General features: G+C 39.8%; 1 protein-coding gene across 1 annotated transcript; it reads left to right on the forward strand.

Annotated features, from left to right (window-relative positions):
- The first annotated feature begins 2,520 nt into the window (after positions 1–2,520).
- LOC107180325 (60S ribosomal protein L17-like) lies at positions 2,521–3,307 on the forward strand. The gene is made up of 2 exons (XM_015540921.2): positions 2,521–2,584; positions 2,814–3,307. The coding sequence occupies exons 1-2, from the start codon at positions 2,521–2,523 to the stop codon at positions 3,305–3,307; spliced, it is 558 nt and encodes a 185-aa protein (XP_015396407.1).
- The last annotated feature ends 16,256 nt before the right edge of the window (positions 3,308–19,563 follow it).

Genomic DNA, 19,563 nt, shown 5'->3' on the forward strand with positions numbered 1-19,563 from the left:
GGAATTTTAAAAACATTTATTAGAGATCTAAGAGGTATAAGACATGTCACGTTCCTAGTGTGATTAGATTTTCTGGAATGTTTTCTCTGCCTTCTCCGACCTGGAATACATACCATCAGAAGTCCCACCTTCCTAATGAGGAAACCCCCTCTACGGTACTTCAGTTTTTAGCCAGCTTCTGCTTCAATTATTCCAGTAGAGGAGGAATCAAACCTTGCCAAACGTTAGGGGCATCTTTATTTGTTACACTGTCTTTCTTTTATAGAACCTTTTGTTTCTTATAGAGTATTGAAGAGTCATTTGCTTAGATTTTAATATTAAAGATGACCTTATAAGATGATCATATTATCATGTGTTGGGTTTCTTTATCTAGAAACAACAAAGAATTCACTGTGGTTTGGCTTTTACATTAAAACTATTGTTTGTGGGAGGAAGTGAGCAAAAGCTAAAGCTTTGAGACAGCATCAGGGTTCTATCTTCAGTATACATGTTTCAGGGCTGTCCAGGGGCCTTGTTCTCAGACCCACTTGGAGAGCCCTAGCTACCACCTCCCCTAGGATTGAATTCAGGCAATACTGGCAGTAAAAGTCTTGTGGGATGGTTGGTTGTTAGAATTTCATGTTCTTTATTTTAACCATAAAAAAGTATTTTTTAATGTTTATTTATTTTTGAGAAAAGGAGAGAGAGTATGGGGGAAGGGGCAGAGATAGAGGGAGAGAGAGAATCCCAAGCAGGATCCAAGCTGTCAGCACACAGATGGACTTGGGGCTCGATCTCACCAAACATGAGATCATGACCTGAGCCGAAGTCCAGTGCTTAACTGAGCCACCCAGGTGCCCCCCTCAAAAGCATTTTTAAAAAGCTAAATCGGGGGCGCCTGGGTGGCTTAGTCGATTAAGCGGCCGACTTTGGCTCAGGTCATGATCTCGCGGTCCGTGGGTTCGAGCCCCGCATCGGGCTCTGTGCTGACAGCTCAGAGCCTGGAGCCTGTTTCAGATTCTGTGTCTCCCTCTCTCTGACCCTCCCCCGTTCATGCTCTGTCTCTCTCTGTCTCAAAAATAAATAAACGTTAAAAAAAAATTTTTTTTTAATTTAAAAAGCTAAATCGTTTAATTTATTTTTCATTACTGTAACCATTGGCATAATAGTCACCTCTTACCTGCAGTCATCCCAACCATATGAAACTAGATGTCTTCTCTGAAAAAATATTCATGTGGATTCTACTGTTTAATATAAACAAAAAAGAAATCACAGATTATTTGGCTATTGCCCTCCAACTAGGATCAAGATAACATGCTTTTTAGCCTTATACACTTAATACAACTTTTTTTTTTTTTACAAATTTATATCTAGTTTATGTGGTCTCTGTTGATTTAGTCTTTATAGAGCCCAGTTAGCCTCTTCCTCTGCCATTGTTACAGATTATACCAGTAAGCCATCTCTCAAATTCTACCATCTTGCAAATGTAAATGTTGGTTACAAGAGCAAGGTGGTACCAAGATCAGCACAAATTAATCACAACCACTATGAAACATCTTCTTTATTGATGGTACTTCAACAGTATCACCTTTCCACATACATCAGGAATTATGACTTTATGATAAAGTTGCTCTTGTTGCTGGAGGGAATCGAGTGCAAGTATTAATAGATTGGATTTAAAGACAAGACTAATTCTTAGTCCTAGTCTTGACATTGAACTTGGAAGTATTTGGTGAACTCTGTATTTGCCCACGTAAAGATTACTATTGAAAATTTAGCTGAGAGAAAGAGAAGAATTATAGTATTATAACTATCATTTCAGATTTTTAGCCAACAGATCTTTTTGAGTAACTGTTTAAAAATTTAGAGATATTTTTAAAACTTAATTTCACTTTTGTCTTAAGATATCTACTTTTCCAAGACATCTGTCATTCAAACCTCCAGCAGTTTGATGACTCCTTTACTCTGATATTGATAGTGTATATTGTAGTTTAGGGTAGGGGACTGAATCACCCCCTCTCTACCACCATCATCCATGAGGCCCCATGAATAAATTGAAGCTCCCCCCTACAGGATACTGTGAGTGAATCCACCCTCCACTTTGGGAGCCATCATTTCATTCTAGTACAGTATATTCAATATACATACTTAATGGGTTACATGTTTTGCTTTTAAATATTCTTACATAATTGAGATGAAGTGTGAGGAAAAACTTCATTAAATTTTGAGAGCTAAAAACTTACTGTGTAAGAGATAGCTATACTGTATTTTCAAAATTGATTCCCTTGCTAAGGAGGGTTTATTATTTGAGGTGCAGAATGATATTCTGGAAGGAGTATGGGCTTTGGATGTGATAGTTGATTCTGGCTCTGCCAATTCCTAAATATAATTTTCATAAGTTATTTAGTCTCTCTGAATCTCAGTTTTCTGATCTATAAAATGGGGATCATACTGTGAAGATTTACTATGACAGTGTATTTGGAGTGCTCAAAAATGGTGGTTATTGCTCTTCCCCTAAGTGGCCTGAGATGATCTCTGAAAATGGTTCGCTCTTCACTTGACCCAGAAAACCCTATGAAATCATGCAAATCAAGAGGCTCAAGGGGCGCCTGGGTGGATCAGTCAGTTAAGCATCCGACTTTGGCTCAGGTCATGATCTCACAGTTCGTGGGTTTGAGCCCCACGTCGGGCTCTGTGCTGACAGCTCAGAGCCTGGAGCCTGCTTTGGATTCTATGTCTCCGGCTCCCTTTCTACCCCTCCCCCACCTCTCTCTTTCTCACTCTCAAAAATAAATAAACATTAAAAAAATAATAATAAAAAAAAGAGGTTCAAGTCTTCACATTCACTTTTAGGAACACATGTGAAACTGTCCATGCCATCAAGAGTATGCATATCCAAAAAGCCACCAAGAATCTGAAAGATGTCACTTTTCAGAAGCAATGTATGCCATTCTGTGGCTATAATGGTGGAGTTGGGAGGTGTGCCCAGGCCAAACAGTGGGGCTGGACACAGGCTCAGTGGCCCAAAAAGAGTGCTGAATTTTTACTGCACATGCTTAAAAATGCAGAGAGTAATGATGAACTTCAGGGTTTAGATGTAGATTCTCTCGTCATTGAGCACATCCAGGTGAACAAAGCCCTCAAGATGTGGCATAGAACTTCTAGGGCTCATGGTAGGATTAACCCACATGGGAGCTCTCCCTGCCACATTGAGATGATCCTTACTGAAAAAGATCAGATTGTTCCTAAACCAGAAGAGGAGGTTGCACAGAAGAAAAAGATATCCCAGAAGAAACTGAAGAAACAAAAACTTATGGCCCAAGAGTAAATTCTGTATAAAATAAATGCAAATAAAAGTTAAAAAAATGATGGTTATTATTACTTTACAGTTTTGCTGATTTTATGGTGGTCATATTTTCATGAGGCTACCTTTATTTTTTTCTTTGATATCATACACCAATAGTTGTCACATCTCATATTTAAAAATGAAGTTGCTGATACCACCGTCCCTTCCATCTGTTTGAGCGAGGTATCATTTTTGTGTTCTCACAACTTAACAAATGTGAAACAATTTACTCTGTAGTGCCACTTGGTAAATCACTTTTTCACTTTCAGGGTATTTTTCAGTCTTGTGGATGAGAGGTCTTGACAATAGTCATTAAAGATGTGATAGCACTTTCACAAGAACAAGGACATGTGCCTTATGTCTTTGCTGAGCTCTGGTCTAGGTAGACTAATTTTAACATTTTTCTACATCTGCACTAAGATTTCACTGGGAGAAGTCACTGCCTAGATGGGATCTGATCAGGCAAATGCCTAATTTTGAGCTTGTAAAGATCTCCTCAGTTGTACTATCTGGCTAATGGGAGGATGTGATATCGTATAGTTAAAGGAAGATGTGACAGAAATCAGATTGATTAGGGTTTGCTGCCTCATGATTTTGACTAAATCACTTGAAACCTCAAGTCATGATGATTTAGTTGAGACATATGTCTATTTAGCTTATTCAAATTAAAGCAAACATTACTTAAAAAGTATGAGAAAGGATGAGTGGAAAACCATTTAAATGTGAAGCTGCCATTAATTCTATTCAATGGGCATGGGACACAGGGATATATGTAAGGGTGCCATGAAGTTGCTGTTTCCACAGTTAGTTTCAGTTCCCTTATGTATCTTATAATGTGAGCATCTTGTACAGAAAATGGGATGAGATCTCAGTGTTTAAATATACTGCTCTTATCTTTTTGTACAACATGGCCCCTAAATGCAAGCTAGTTATTATATGTAGAATTAAACCAAAGACACATCAGACAATGGAGGAGAAAACTATTAGATTAATGGAGAGACTATATGCTTGTCTATTACAAGGGCAACTTTTAAGGGATTTTGTGACTAATTTTTTATTATATTTGATTTTTTACCTTACATGTTACTTTGTAATCTAACTCCTGCACAAAATGCAATTTCCATTATAATATCTGCCTTACCAGGGTTGTTCTGGGAATCAAATGAGATAATATATGTTAAAGTGCTCTGCAAAATTCACGGTGCTATAAAATATAAAATGTGTCTGTACTCTGGACAAGACTTGGTCAGCCATTTAAGTGTTTTACTCTGTGTTTTCACACAAAAAGTGAATTGTAGCTGTGTACAGAACAACAATCACAATAATAATAATAATAATAAAGATAGAAGCTAAGAAGATTGATTAATCGCCTACTTAGAACAAACCAGGAAATGTGTTTAGTGCTTTAAGTGGATTATCTCAACTAGATACTGCTTTGGGAAAAGTTCTTCTACTTAGTTTTCTATACTCCAGGCTCTTCTAAGGGTACCTCAGTTTCCAATATTATATGCACTTTCTGGGAAGCCTCCACATTACTTGTGTGGGTGTGTAGCCAGTATGTTTTCTTCTAATACAGATGAATTTAATAACTAAGAAGTGCTGGGTGAGAAGATACTTATTTCCTACTATTTCCATGGGGAGGAATTTTCATCGGAGGACACATGAACCTGTACCTCTTATTCATTCCTCTCTGAGGGAGGAAGGAGGACTTACCTGATTAATCGGTATTTTTTAATGCAAATTTTATTTATTTATTTATTTATTTATTTATTTATTTATTTATTTATTTATATATTTATATTTAGGGAGAGCACAAGTAGGGAAGGAGCAGAGAGAGAGAATCCCAGGCAGGCTCTGAACCACCAGCGTAGAGCCCGATTCACAGCTCAAACTCATGAGCCACGAAATCATGACCTGAGCTGAAGTTGGACGCTTAACTGACGGAGCCACCCAGGCGCCCCTGTTTTTTTTATTTTTGAGAAGGGGGAGGGGCAAAGAGAGGGAGAGAGAGCAAAGGAGACCGAGACCCCAAAGCAGGCTCTGTGCTGTCAGCACAGAGCCGTATGCGGGGCTCAAACTCACGAACTGTGAGATCATGACCTGAGCCAAAATCAAGAGTCTGATGCTTAACTGAGTGAGTCACCTAGGTGCCCCTGATTAGTCAGTTTAGAAGAAGGAAATGAGCATTTGTGGATCAGCCACTCCTGCACAGTTTGGATTTGCCTGTTCTCAGAAAGGATGCATTATGGTTTTCAGCCTCTGTCATGCCATGACCTTAGCAAAACGTGATCTTACTTGTGGTTGAGATCTACAGCTGTTTTGTGCTCCCAATGACTAGGTAGGTAAATCTAACTAATTCAGCCACTATTAGCCAGTTCACTTGGTTGCACATCACTTAATGTAGATTTCGTTAGAAGTAAAAATAACATTTGTTATCTGTGACTCCTGTGTCTACTTGTCAACTGGTTCTAAAAGTAGGTGGGAAAGAGAAAAATTATGAAGCAGTTCTGCTTAAAATCCTAACAAAAGACAGTGTAAGGGAGTGGTTAAGAGCACAGGGATGGAGGGGCGCCTGGGTGGCTCAGTTGGTTAAGCATGCAACTTCGGCTCAGGTCATGATCTCATAGTTTGTGAGTTCGAGCCCCGCGTCGGGCTCTGTGCTGACAGCTCAGAGCCTGGAGCCTGCCTCAGATTCTGTGTCTCCCTTTCTCTGGGCCCCTCCCCTGCTCATGCTCTGTCTCTCTGTCTTAAAAATAAATAAAACATTTAAAAAAATTAAAAAAAAAGAGCACAGGGATGGAAATGAATTTGCCTAATTTCAAATTTGGGCTCCATCACTTTTCAGCTGTGTTATTTTATGCAAGTTATTTAAACTCTCTGTGCCTTAGTTATCTTAACTGTAAAATAGGAATAATAATAGAACCTACTCTCATAGTGAGAGGATTAAATGAATTAATACATGTAAAATGCTTAGAATAGTCCTGAGTGTATCAGCATTCAATAGATGTTAGCTTTTCTTACTATTAAATTAACATTGATAGCCCAAGGATACAATCTAAATATTTGCACATAATTTGCATTCAGCTTCTAACTTCCCTCCTTAAAAAATGTTGATTCATGGGGCACCTGGGTTAAGCACTGGACTCTGGATTTCTGCTCAGGTCATGATCTCATGGTTTGTGAGTTTGAGCCCCATGTCTGACTCTGCACTGATAGCGAGGATCCTGCTTGGGGTTCTCTCTCTCTGGCCCTTACCTGCTCATGCTCACATTCTCCCACTCTTTCAAAATAAATAAATAAACTTAAAAAAAAAAGTTGATTCCTTGATTATCAGCACTGGGGCCTTCTACTGATTCATTCTCCGTGTTCAGTATGGTATATTTAGTCCTTTTCTTCTCCTTTTCTTTACTTGCCACAATCCATAGAAATGGGACTCACAGTGACATACCTTTTAAATTTCTGTGAGGTCTTCAGACTAATCCACTGTGCTTGCTCTTATTTCAGAGCCCCATAGCACTTTGCCTATCCTATACAATTTAGCTATTAAATGTGTGTTATCATATGGGATGCAAAATAGGACAGATTTTTTTTCTTTTAAAGAAAACTACCTCAGTGTCTCTTCTTAAGGTGCAAATATGTTGCAGTAATATTTGGGGAAGTATGTTCAACATTTTATCATGGAGAATTTCAAACATACAGAAAAGTTGAAAGAATTTTTTTTAAGATTTTCTAAATTTTTTTAGTAATCTCTGTATCCAACGTGGGGCTTGAACACACAACCCTGAGATCACATGCTCCACCAGTTGAGCCAGCCAAGTGCCCTACAAAGTTAAAAGAATTTTGCAGCAAGCACCACTATTCTACTATTCTACCATTAACATTTTAATACACTTGTTCTATCACAGAGTTTCCAGCATTCATCCTTTGATCTATTCATCATCCCATTTTAGTTTTTTGGTGCCTTTCAAAGTAGAATGTTGCAGCACTATTTTAAAATGCTAACCTTTGGGAGGGAGGGGAGAGTGGGTGATGGGCATTTGAGGAGGGCACCTGTTGGGATGAGCACTGGGTGTTGTATGGAAACCAATTTGACAATAAATTTCATATTAAAAAAATAAAATAGAAAGTAAAATGCTAAACTTTACCACCTACAACTCCTCTATTTCCTATCCAAGGCAGAAGCAGTGTGGCAGAGTGAAGGCTTTGGAGCCTGGGCTTGTAATCTAGCTTTGCCACTTACTAGCTATGTGACCCATATAACATTACTGTTACTTAGTGTCTTTGCCTGCAAAAGAGGATAATAGTAGTACCTACCTCATGAGGTTGTGAAAGTGCATGTAAAATGCTTATTAATAGTGCTTGACCAGCAAAACACTTGTAGAGTACTAACTTATGTTGGGCAATTTATACATATTAACATATTTAATTCTCACCAAAACTCTGTGAGATAGTACCATTATTATAAAATATAATGTGTATTAGCTATTATTATTTTTTATAGCAGAAATACATAGAGAAAAAGTCTCTCCTTAGGTTTGTTGTTGTTGTTGTTGTTGTTGTTGTTGTTGTTGTTTTTTAAGATTTTATTTTTAAGGGCACCTGGGTGGCTCAGTTGGTTAAACATCTGACTTCAGCTCAGGTCATGATCTCAGGGTTCCTGAATTCGAATGCCACACCAGGTGAGCTTGAGCCCCACCTCAGGTGAGTTTATGGCCCACTATGGGTAAACATGAGCCCTGCCTTGGGTGAGACCCGCTTCTCTCTGTCTCTCTCCCCCTCTCTCTCTGCCCTTTCTTCACTTGCACCCTCTCTCTCTCTAAAGAAAAAAAAAAGATTTTATTGTTAAATAGTCTCTACACCCAAGGTGAGGCTCGAAATCACAACCTCAAGATCAAGAATCAGACATTCTACCCACTTTGCCAGTCAGGTGCCCCTCTGTTTAGTTCTTGCGTTTTAAATATATATATATTATTTATATAAATATGTATATATATAAATATATACACTTAAATAATATATATATTATTTATATAAATATATATATATAAATATATATAAATAATATATAAATATGTATATTTATATATTATTTAAATATATGTACTTATTGAGAAAGACAGCATGAGTTGGGGGTAGGGGGAAGAGGGAGAGAGAGAGAATATTAAGCAGGCTCCACATTCATCACAGAGCCTGAAGCGGGGCTCGATCATGTGACCCTGGGATTGGGACCTGAGCCAAAATCAAAAGTAGGACACTCAACCAATTGAGCCACCCAGGCACCCCAAGTCCTTAAGTTTTAAAACAGACATTTTGGAGTTCATGGCAAAAATAATGCCATGGGTTCTTCATTGGCCCAGAGCAGGAGTGTAACATCCTCAGCCCTGCATCCCTATGTCTTGCGTGTTTCTGAATTTATATTCTTTTTTAAATTTTTTTATTATTATTATTTTTTTTACATTTATTTTTGAGACAGAGAGAGACAGAGCATGAATGGGGGAGGGTCAGAGAGAGAGGGAGACACAGAATCTGAAACAGGCTCCAGGCTCTGAGCAGTCAGCACAGAGCCTGACGCGGGGCTCGAACTCACATACCGCGAGATCGTGACCTGAGCCGAAGTCAGACGCTTAACCGACTGAGCCACCCAGGCGCCCCTGAACTTACATTCTTAACCAGTGGGGCTAGAAGGGGACTCTGCCATCTTCTGGTGGATGTGTGCGAGATCCCTCTGTCCATACCTCCTGGAGGAAGGGCTGTTGCCATCTGGCTGTGTGTGAGTCACATTCGGGTGGGTCCACACCAGGCATAGGTGGGAGCTTGGAACTTTCTGTTGTTTATTCAGTGCCATGGATTTCAAATGGACTTCTTCTTGCCATGAGCATCCAGAGTCCCATGAAGGGTCTGTGACCAAGAAACACTGGAAGCGTCACCCCAGAATTATGGTGAGCCTTATTCCCTGTCACCTCCAAGTGGAAGTTAAGTTTCAGAACAAGCAAAGAGCTCTATTTTTAGAAGAAATGTGTTAAACTCAGAAATGATGAAATCAAAACTTTTATTATTTTTCTTTATTTTTTTAATGTTTTTGTTTATTTTTGAAGGAGAGAGAGACAGAGCATGAGCAAGGGAAGGGCAGAGAGAGAGAGGCAGACACAGAATTCGAAGCAGGCTCCAGGCTCTGAGCTGTCAGCATAGAGCCCAACGCAGGACTCGAACTCACAGATCATGACCCGAGCAGAAGTCTGACGCTCAACCAGCTGAGCCACCCAGGCGCCCCAAAACAAAACTTATATTAAAAGGCAAAGATGCTAAGAAAAAAAAAATAATGCCATGATAAGGAAGCTTTGTGAAAGAGACTGGGCTCTTTTCCTGTCAAAAGCCTATGTACTCAGGGAAAAAGTTTAGTCACTGACAATTCATTTTGGAACAACAGATAAAAGAGTCTCACCTGACCAAACTATGTAACGTTTCCTAGCCTTGGGGAGAAGAGAGAAGAAACAACTAGGGTGAAGCTTATTAGGATATTTGGAGACCTGTACCAAGCCAGGCTAATTTCTAGAGTTGGGAAAAATATAGCCCTCTGGATATGGATTTGTGGATTTGACAGCAGGGAAGAATTGTGTTTCCTACGAATAAGTTTTGGACTCTTGTGATGCAAGTTTTTACTTATTCATTGATTTTATTATTTTATTTTTTAATTTTTTTTAACGTTTATTTATTTTTGAGACAGAGAGACAGAGCATGAACGGGGGAGGGTCAGAGAGAGGGAGACACAGAATCCGAAACAGGCTCCAGGCTCTGAGCTGTCAGCACAGAGCCCGACGCGGGGCTCGAACTCACGGACCGCGAGATCATGACCTGAGCCGAAGTTGGCCGCTTAACCGACTGAGCCACCCAGGCGCCCCTATTATTTTATTTTTTATTTTACTTTGTTTGGTGAGAACATTTAAGATTTACTCTTTCAGCAAGTTTGTAGTATACAATACAGTATTAACTATAATCACCATACTGCAGATTAGATCCCCAGCATGTATTCATCTTATAACTGGAAGTTTGTACCCTTTACCAACATTTCTCCATTTCCTCCCACTCTCCTCCAGTCTTGGCAATCATTTTACTCTCTGCTTCTATTATTATTTTGAGTTTTTTAGATTCCACATATATACAGAATCATACAATACTTCTCTTTCTATCTCTGGTTCATTTCACTTAGCATAATGTCCTTTAGTATGATACCATGATTTATAATAAGAAATATATGTTTTGGCCTTTTCTTTTTTTATCCCGTCCCTCTCACCATTCCCAGCTAGAACATCATCTACTGCCTCAGGAAAAGGAAACCATAAGAAACAAAGTAAGTTGAATTTTTGGCTTTTGAACACTAAAAACCAAAGACATGGCAAAAATAAATAAATAAGTAAATAAATAAATAAATAAATAAATAAATAACATGCTTGGATGAGTACAGTTATTTCTGGTTCCAGAGAAGATACAAATTTTATGGACTGGAAGAGAGGGATAGTCCCAGACAAACTGGGACAGTTGGTAACCCTAGTTTAGCAGGGAGGTTGTTTTGTTTCCAAGTATACTTGGTACTTACAAAATAAATTGTATTGTTAGGATATATTAAGGACCTCTAATTCATTATTCTAATAAAGGCAAGTGGCAATATTTCAGTGTTCCCATTATACAGAATATAAGTAGGTAGCTGGAATTCTCCAAAGGTTTAGGAAGGATGCTTTCCTCATGCATTACTGACTTGAGTTGGCGATAATGCTCAATTGCTTCCATTTTTTTAAAGTTTATTTATTTATTTTGAGAGAGAGGGAGGGGTGTGGGGGGAGAATCCCAAGTGGGTTCCATGACATCAGCGCAGAGCCTGACACGGGCCTCATACCCATGAACTGGGAGATCATGACCTGAGCTGGAATCAAAAGTCAGATGCTTAACCAACTGAGCCACCCAGGTGCCCCATGCTTCCATCCTTTTAAAGTTTTAATTTATTTATTCATTTGAGTAATCTCTACACCCAATGTGGGGCTTGAACTCATGACCCTGAGATCAAGAGCTGTATGTTCTTCCAACTGAGCCAGCCGGTGCCCCAAATTGCTTCTATTTTTGTATTAAAAAATTTTTTAAGTTTATTTATTTTGAGAGAGACAGAGATAGTGTGAGCAGGGGAGGGGCAGAGAGAGAGGGAGAGAGAATCCTAAGCAACCTCCAAGCTATCAGTGCAGAGCCAGATGTGGGGCTTGATCTCACAAAACTGTGAGATCATGACCTGAGCTGAAGCCAAGAGTCAGATGCTCAAGCAACTGAGCCACCCAGGCACCCCTATTTTTTTCATTTTAATTTAAAATAATTATTGTAAGCAGTTTACATGAATAAGCTATATAAATATATATATTATTTTCCAGTTTTATTTGTTTTATATAACCCTGTTTATTTGCCACAGGAAATTGGAAATAACTATAATAAGTATAAGCAATATGAAGGTGAGGTTAAGAGCACGGTCTCTAGAGCCAGACCATCTGGGTTCAAATCATAGCCTTGTCTCTTACTAGTTGTGTGATATTGGACAGGTTCCATTTCTTTATTTACAAAATGGGAATTAAAATAGTATCTATCTATTAAGGTGGTGTGAGGATGAAATGAGTTAATACACATAAGGTGCTTATAATGGTGCATAGTAGGCACTCAAGAATTATTAGGTGATTTGCAAGTTCTTTTGCTGTACTAATGAAAACTTGAGTTTATCCATAGTTCATTATTTTCATAATTGAATATTCAAAAAGAGTTGGGGGGGTAGGTTAAAATGTTTTCTCAGGGCACCTGGGTGGCTCAGTTGGTTAAGCGTCCTACTTATGCTCAGGCCATGATTTCGTGGTTTGTAAGTTCAAGCCCCTCATCAGGCTCTGTGCTGACAGCTCAGAGCCTGGAGCCTGCTTGGGATTCTCTGTCTCCCCCTCTCTCTGCCCCTCTCATGCTCATGCTATGTCTTTCTCTGTCTCTCAATAATAAATAAACGTTAAAAAAATTTTTTTTATGTTTTCTGAAATGACACATTGTTTTCCTCTCCCTGCCCCTCCATTCATATGTTGAAGTCCTAACCCACAATGTGACTGTATTTGGACATAGAGCCTTTATTTATTTGTTTATTTATTTATTAATACGAAATTTATTGTCAAATTGGTTTCCATACAACACCCAGTGCTTATCCCAACAGGTGCCCTCCTCAATGCCCATCACCCACTTTCCCCTCCTTACCACCCCCCATCAAGCCTCAGTTTATTCTCAGTTTTTAAGAGTCTCTTATGGTTTGCCTCCCTCCCTCTCTTTTTTTTTCATTTCTTTTCCCACCCCCATGGTCTTCTGTTGAGTTTCTCAGGGTCCACATAAGAGTGAAAACATATGGTAGCTGTCTTTCTCTGTATGACTTATTTCACTTAGCATAACACTCTCCAGTTCCATCCATGTTGCTACAAAAGGCCATATTTCATTCTTTCTCATAGCCAAGTAATATTCCATCGTATATATAAACCACAACTTCTTTATCTATTCATCAATTGGTGGACATTTAGGCTCTTTCCATAATTTGGCTATTGTTGAAAGTGCTGCTATAAACATTGGGGTACAAGTGCCCCTATGCATCAGCACTCCTGTATCCCTTGGGTAAATTCCTAGCAGTGCTATTGCTGGGTCATAGGGTAGATCTATTTTTAATTTTTTGAGGAAACTCCACACTGTTTTCCACAGTGGCTGCATCAGTTTGCATTTCCACCAATATTGCAAGAGGGTTCCTGTTTCTCCACATCCTCTCCAGCATCTATATTCTCCTGATTTGTTCATTTTAGCCACTCTGACTGGCATGAGGTGATATCTCAGTGTGGTTTTGATTTGTATTTCCCTGATGAGGAGTGACATTGAGCATCTTTTCATGTGCCTGTTGGCCATCTGGATGTCTTTGGACATAGAGTCTTTAGGAGATAAAGTTAAATGAGGAGATAAGGGTTGGGCACTAATCAAATAGGACTGGTGACCTTGTAAGAAGAGCAGAGATTCACTCTGTGTCTCCCACACACACACACACACACACACACACACACACACACACAGACACCTGACAGCAGAGATTCACTCTGTGTCTCCTACAAGCGCGTACACACACACACACACACACACACACACACACACACACACACACACACCTGAGGAGAGGTTATTTGAGGAGACAGAAGGTAGCCATCTATAAGCCAGGAAGAAAGTTCTCACCAGGAATCTCCCCTGCCAGACCTTGATCTGGGACTTCTAGCCTCCAGTGTTGTGAGAAAACAAATTTATGTCGTTTAAGCTGCCCAGCCCATGATATTTTGTTATAGCAACTCAAGCACGCTAAGACAGATTGTTAATTAATGAGCACTGAAGACTGAGGAAAACCCTTAGAGTTGCATTTATTTGCAAAGACTGGGCAACATCACCTCAGTTTTCTTACCCCAGCCTGCCCTACACAAAGGTGCCTGATGACTGAGCAGAATGATGAAGTAGAAGGAAGACCACTTCATTGGCACAACCCTGCCCCTCATCAACTGAGTGATTTAACCAAGTCTTTTAACCTCTTCATGACTCAGTTTTTTCCTCAGCATAAAACAAAGTGTCAGATATACACATATATAGATAAATATATATTTATATTTTCATATAATTAGGTTGAACTACATGTTTGAATCAATGACACGTTTGAAGCAATGAGATGAAGGGGGAGCAAGAATACGGAGTAGAGACTAAGAACATAGAAGACCAACTTGTTACAGCCAGAAGCAACTGCCATGAGAATAAGTCCTTAGGTCTTTCCAGAGATGTTGGGAAAGGCACTGGAGGTGAAGCAGAAGTTTGAGTCAATTTTTCTAGGTCTTAATAGGCAAGGAGAACTTGGCTGCCATCTGGGTTATGAAGAGGTTTTAACTAGATGCTCTCTAAATCATCTTCTGGGGTGTCTGGGTGGCTCAGTCAGTTAAGCATCTGACTTTGGCTCAGGTCATGACCTCATGGTTTGTGAGTTCAAGCCCCATATTGGGCTCTCTGCGGTCAGCAAAAGAGCCCCTTTGGATCTTCTGTCCCCTCCCCCCCCCACGCCTCCCCCACTTGTTCTCTCTCTCTCTCTCTCTCTCTCAATAAATACATAAATAAATAAACTTTATTTAGTTTTTAAATTTTTTTTAATGTTTATTTATTTTTGAGAGAGACGGAGTGTGAGCAGGGGTGGGAGGGGGGTGGGCAGAGAGAGATGGAGACACAGAATCTAAAGCAGGTTCCAGGCTCTGAGCTGTCAGCACAGAGTCCGATGCGGGGCTTGAACCTACGAACTCTGAGTTGAAGTCAGATGCTCAACCGACTGAGCCACCCAGGCACTCCAAAATTAATAAACTTAAAATCAATCAATCAATCATCTTACAGCTCTTGTGTCCTATAACTTAATGATTGTAGGGGCTGAGGAAAGGAGCAAAGAGGGAAGATGAGGACTCATTTAATGCTAAAAATGAAATAAAATATTAATTGGTTCCCCAATTCCCCTTCATTTCTGCAAATTATAGGAGTCTGTCTTCCTTCTTTTGCATGTATTTCACTACCTGCCCTTAATATTCATTTTAACTTGATTAGAGTGTCTTGTCCTCAGCATTCCCTGGGATAGCCCTGGCCCTGTAGGCCACTAAGGGCAATGCTGTCGCCTCTCACTTCATCTCTCATCCATACTTGCAGGGTGTGTATTAGATTAGGGCTAGACCTCTCAGATCAACCTTAAATTCCAGCTCTGCCACTCACTACCATGAACCTTTGAACAAGTTACTTAAGCACTCTATGCTACATGTCATTTTATGTTTTAATCTGTTAGGTAGGGATAAATAAAACACACACATCACATGGTTGTTGAAAGGATTAAATGAGATAATACTGGCAAACTCCCTTCAAATTTTAAATACTGTGGGAACAGGGACAATATCTTTCTCCTTATCATGCCTAGCATTTAGTAGGTGCTCAGTAAATATTTTTTGAATGAATAAAAATAACTCGGCCTGGTGTCTGGAACATAGTAGGTGCTCAAGAAAAGAACATTATACATATCACCTTCCCTAGTTGTCTTCAGTTGGTTTTGCCTGTCCAGCATCTATTTGCTCATTTTCTAGTAGCAAAGCCTCAGTTTCCCTTTGTGAAAGTTCCCCTCCCTCATTCTCAGTTTTTGTGGTTCTGGTGGGGCTGACCCCATATCTCTGCTCCCCAAGTTGGTATGTGGCCCAGACCTGGCCCAATTTAGGACAATGAGAGTCAGGCCAGGTCTTTTTCTGGACCTAACGTGAGAGAGAGACTCTCTTTCCATCTAGGTTGCCAAGTTGGTAAAAGGTAAGGCTAAAGCAACTGGAGACCATCTTGTTCCATTTGGTAAGAATCTGCTGAGGAATAAAGCCACGAAGAGCAGACCTGAGGGGTAAAGGGAAACTGATACCTCATGATATTCTTTAGCATCTAGATCCAGCCACAAGTAAGATAGGCACAGGTCTCTGTCTTTGAGGAGCCTGTAATAGGAAAGAAAACAGTATGATTGGAAAGGGTTAGGCTGCCTAGGGTCAGGATACCTAGCGAGAACTTCAGTGAGCAGAAGTAGGTTGGGGGAAGACTTCTGGGTAGGCAGGGACATCTAAGCAGAGATCAGAATGATGAGTATGAGTTAGCCAGGTGAACGGGGTGATATAGGGTTGGTACACATCACAGAGGATAGAAAGGAAAAAGGGTATAAGAAGGGACAACAAACAGTATGGTGCTTTCAGGGAATTCAGTATGACCAAAGCATACAAAACACTTTCTCAAACACAATCTCATTTAATCCAACATGTTAAATCTTTCACAGTGAAAGGAATATACCAGTTAGAATGTGTTCAGTTGCAAGGAAATGAACACACGACTAATGGTGATGTAAACAATGAAGACATTGCTGGTACTGCAATTCAATAATGTCATCAAGCATCTGGGCTCTTCCCATCTTTCTGTTTCACCATCCTGAGCTTTGGGTCATCATGCCTATTACTTTTGGTAGAAAGAATAAAGCCCCCTTGAAGATGTCCATATGTGAGTACTTAGAACCTATGAATATATTAAGTTCTATTGCAAAAGGGACTTTGTTGATTATAATCAGTTAGGAATCTTGAGATGGGGAGGGTACCCTGGTTTACCCAGGTGGGACTAATGTAATCACAGATCCTTATAAGAGGGAGGGAGGCAGGAGAGTTAGAGTTAGAGAAAGAAATGTGTTGATGGAAGCAGAGGTCTGAGGAACAGATTTGAAGATACTGTGCTAATCGTCTTGAAGATGGAGGAAGAACTCATGAATCAAGGATGAAGGCTGGCTTTAAGAGCTGGAGAAGTTTTGACCTCCAGAACTGTAATATAATGAATATGGTTTTTAAAAAATGTTCATTTATTTATTTTTGAGAGAGGGAGAGTGTGTGTGTGTGCACGCATGCACACACACGCAAGTGGGGAGAGGGCAGAGAGAGAGGGAGACAGAAAATCCCAAGCAGGCTCTGAGCTGTCAGTACAGAGCCTGATCCTGGGCTCAAACTCAGAAACTGTGAGATCATGACCTGAGCTGAAATGAAGAGTTGATGCTTAACTGACTGAGCCACCCAGGTGCCTCATGAATTTGTTTTTAAGCCATTAAGTTTGTGGTAATTAGGCAATAGAAAAATGAATACATCACTCATGGTTGTAAGATGGCTGTCAGAGCTCTAGGTATTACTTTCATATTTAATGCAGGAAGAAAGGGTAGGAGATAAAAGGGCAGAGTATGCTGCATCTATCCCTTTTGTCAGGAAAGGAAAAACTTTCACAAGCACCCTACCTGCTGACTTCCTCTGTATACATCATGGATCAGAACTTGGACACAATGGCCAATTCTAGCTGCAAGGGAGGGTAAGAAGGTATCTCACTTCCAGTCTCATTTGTTTTGTATATGGTTTCAGCATTTACCTGTTTGGTAACTCTCTTGTCAGGAGGGAGGCTTCTCTCAGTGAGAGGCCATGATGAGATTGGTGATCATAGTTAGAGACCTTGGGTAGCCTCCTTGGCATAGCATAGATATCCGGGCAAAGGATATGACAATTATAGCTTTTGGTAAAAGTTCCTAAGCCCGCTTTAGTGTACCAAGAGGGACACACAGCACTGAGAACAACAAAGAGTGACTTTGGCAGGGAGACAAAAGCTAAACACAAACTAAGCTGCTTTCAGTAGGGATCACCCTATTAGCATTGACTGGACCATAGGATTCCCTTGCTAGTTCTGGCTGTTGGGTAGAAGTTTGTTGGAGTGGACTCTCCACATATGTGAATGGGGGAACACCATTCTTGATCCCTGTCCCCACCTCCTATAGATACATTCACATGCATGTATAGATGTATATATACAAAGATGATCATTGTATCAATCTTTATAAATAAAAAAGCAGAAACAGTCTGACCATTTGAAGAAACCTGCTTAAAAAATTTATGCTATATCCATATAATGGAATGCTCTACAGGCATTTACATGGTTGATGTAGAGTAAATTATATATTCTATTAAAGGAATCAAGCAAGACTCAGAGCAGTGGATAGAATATGCCCCTAGTGTGATGCCTGTTGTCTCTGCAGATGGGGACTGAGGTTTTGAGGGGATGGAAGACATATTTTTGCTTGTTCTGAAAAACAATTTTTTTTTTTTTACCAGATGTATTATGCCAGTTATCTACTGCTGTATAACAAATCACCTCAAAACATAGTGGCTAAACAGCTATTTTATTTGGTTATAATTCTCAGGGTCAGCAATTAGGGCTGGACTCAGCTGGGCAGTTCTCCTGGTGTTCTCTTGGTCATGTGGTTGCAGCCCTCTGGTGCCTGGACGAGAGCTGGATGATTTAAGATAAACTCACTTACGTGTCTGGCAACTAATTCTGGCTGTCTTCAAAAACATCTGTCTCCATCAGGTTAGCCTCCGCTTCTTGACACAATGCCTCAAAGAGAGCAGGAGCTGAAGCTGCAAGGCTTCTAGAGGCCCAGACTCCCAGAGGAACTCACACAACACTTGCGCTGCATTTCGTTAGTCAAAGGAAGTCACATGGCCAGCCCCGATTGGTGGACTGAAGAAGCAGACTCCACCTCTTACTGGTAGGAGCTGCAAAGAATTTGTGGCTATTTTTAGTTCACCACATTCCCACATTCCGTTTTCAAATAAAAGTTTACTTAAATAATGCTATTTGTAATAAATTCAGAGGATTTTAAGAATTGGGTGACACCTTGGAGATTATGTAATATAAAACCCTCTCATTTTATAGGAGGGAAACAGGTCAGAAAGGTAAAGTGTTTTGGATAAAGTAACTCAGTGATAACATCAAGATTGGAACCAGGTCTTCTGGGTGTGCTCTTAATTCCACAGTAAGATTTCCTTTTGCCAACAAAGCTTATTAGTGATCTTTGATCAAGAGAACTTGACACCTTTGAGGGTGCCTGGGTGGCTCGTGGGTGGAGTGTCCAACTCTTGGTTTAGGCTCAGGTCACAATCCCAGGGTCATAGGATTGGCCCCCACATTGGGCTCCATGCTGAGTGTGGTGCCTGGTTGAGATTCTCACTCTCTCTCTCTCTCTCTCTCTCTCTCTCTTTCTCCCTCTGCCTCTCTCCTCTACTTGTGTATTCTCTTTCTCTCTAAAATAAAAAAAAAAAAAAAAAAAAAAAAAAAAAAAAGGAGCTTGACAACTTTAGGGGCACCTGTCTGGCTCAGTCGGTGGAGCCTGACTCTTGATCTCAGGGTTGTGAGTTCAAGCTCCACGTTGGGTATGGAGATCACTTAATAGAATTACTTAATAGAATCTTAAACAAAGAAAACAGTAAGAGACAACTTGACAACTTTGTAGCCCTATTGCTCTTATAGTTAAGAATGTTAAAGGTTTTGTCTTATCCAAGTGAAGGAAAAGACTAAAGAAACAATCCAAGCAATTCTGAGAAAAGTAAAATGGGAATTTGAATTATCTAAGTTGTCTAGTCTTAGTGCTTCTTTTTCTTAGTTTTTATTTCTTTTAAGAAACTTAGCCTTGAAGTATCTGTGGAATAAATAGTTTACCAAGTCATAAATACCTTGGTCAAAATTGCTTTATAAAATATTCAAATGGATCTAGATGATTTTTTATTTTGGGCTATTTTTAAAATGAAATATACTATTAAGTA

This window comes from Panthera tigris, chromosome C1 (assembly GCF_018350195.1).
Source record: "Panthera tigris isolate Pti1 chromosome C1, P.tigris_Pti1_mat1.1, whole genome shotgun sequence".
NCBI classification, from domain to species: domain Eukaryota; kingdom Metazoa; phylum Chordata; class Mammalia; order Carnivora; family Felidae; genus Panthera; species Panthera tigris.

What these genes read in the sequence shown, in the direction of transcription:
- LOC107180325 (XM_015540921.2), top strand. Translation starts at nt 2,521, where the DNA reads ATGGTTCGCTCTTCACTTGACCCAGAAAACCCTATGAAATCATGCAAA. An exon ending in CAAATCAAGAGGCTCAAGGG is followed by an intron (nt 2,585 to 2,813) that starts GCGCCTGGGTGG and finishes AAGAGGTTCAAG; the next exon opens with TCTTCACATTCACTTTTAGG.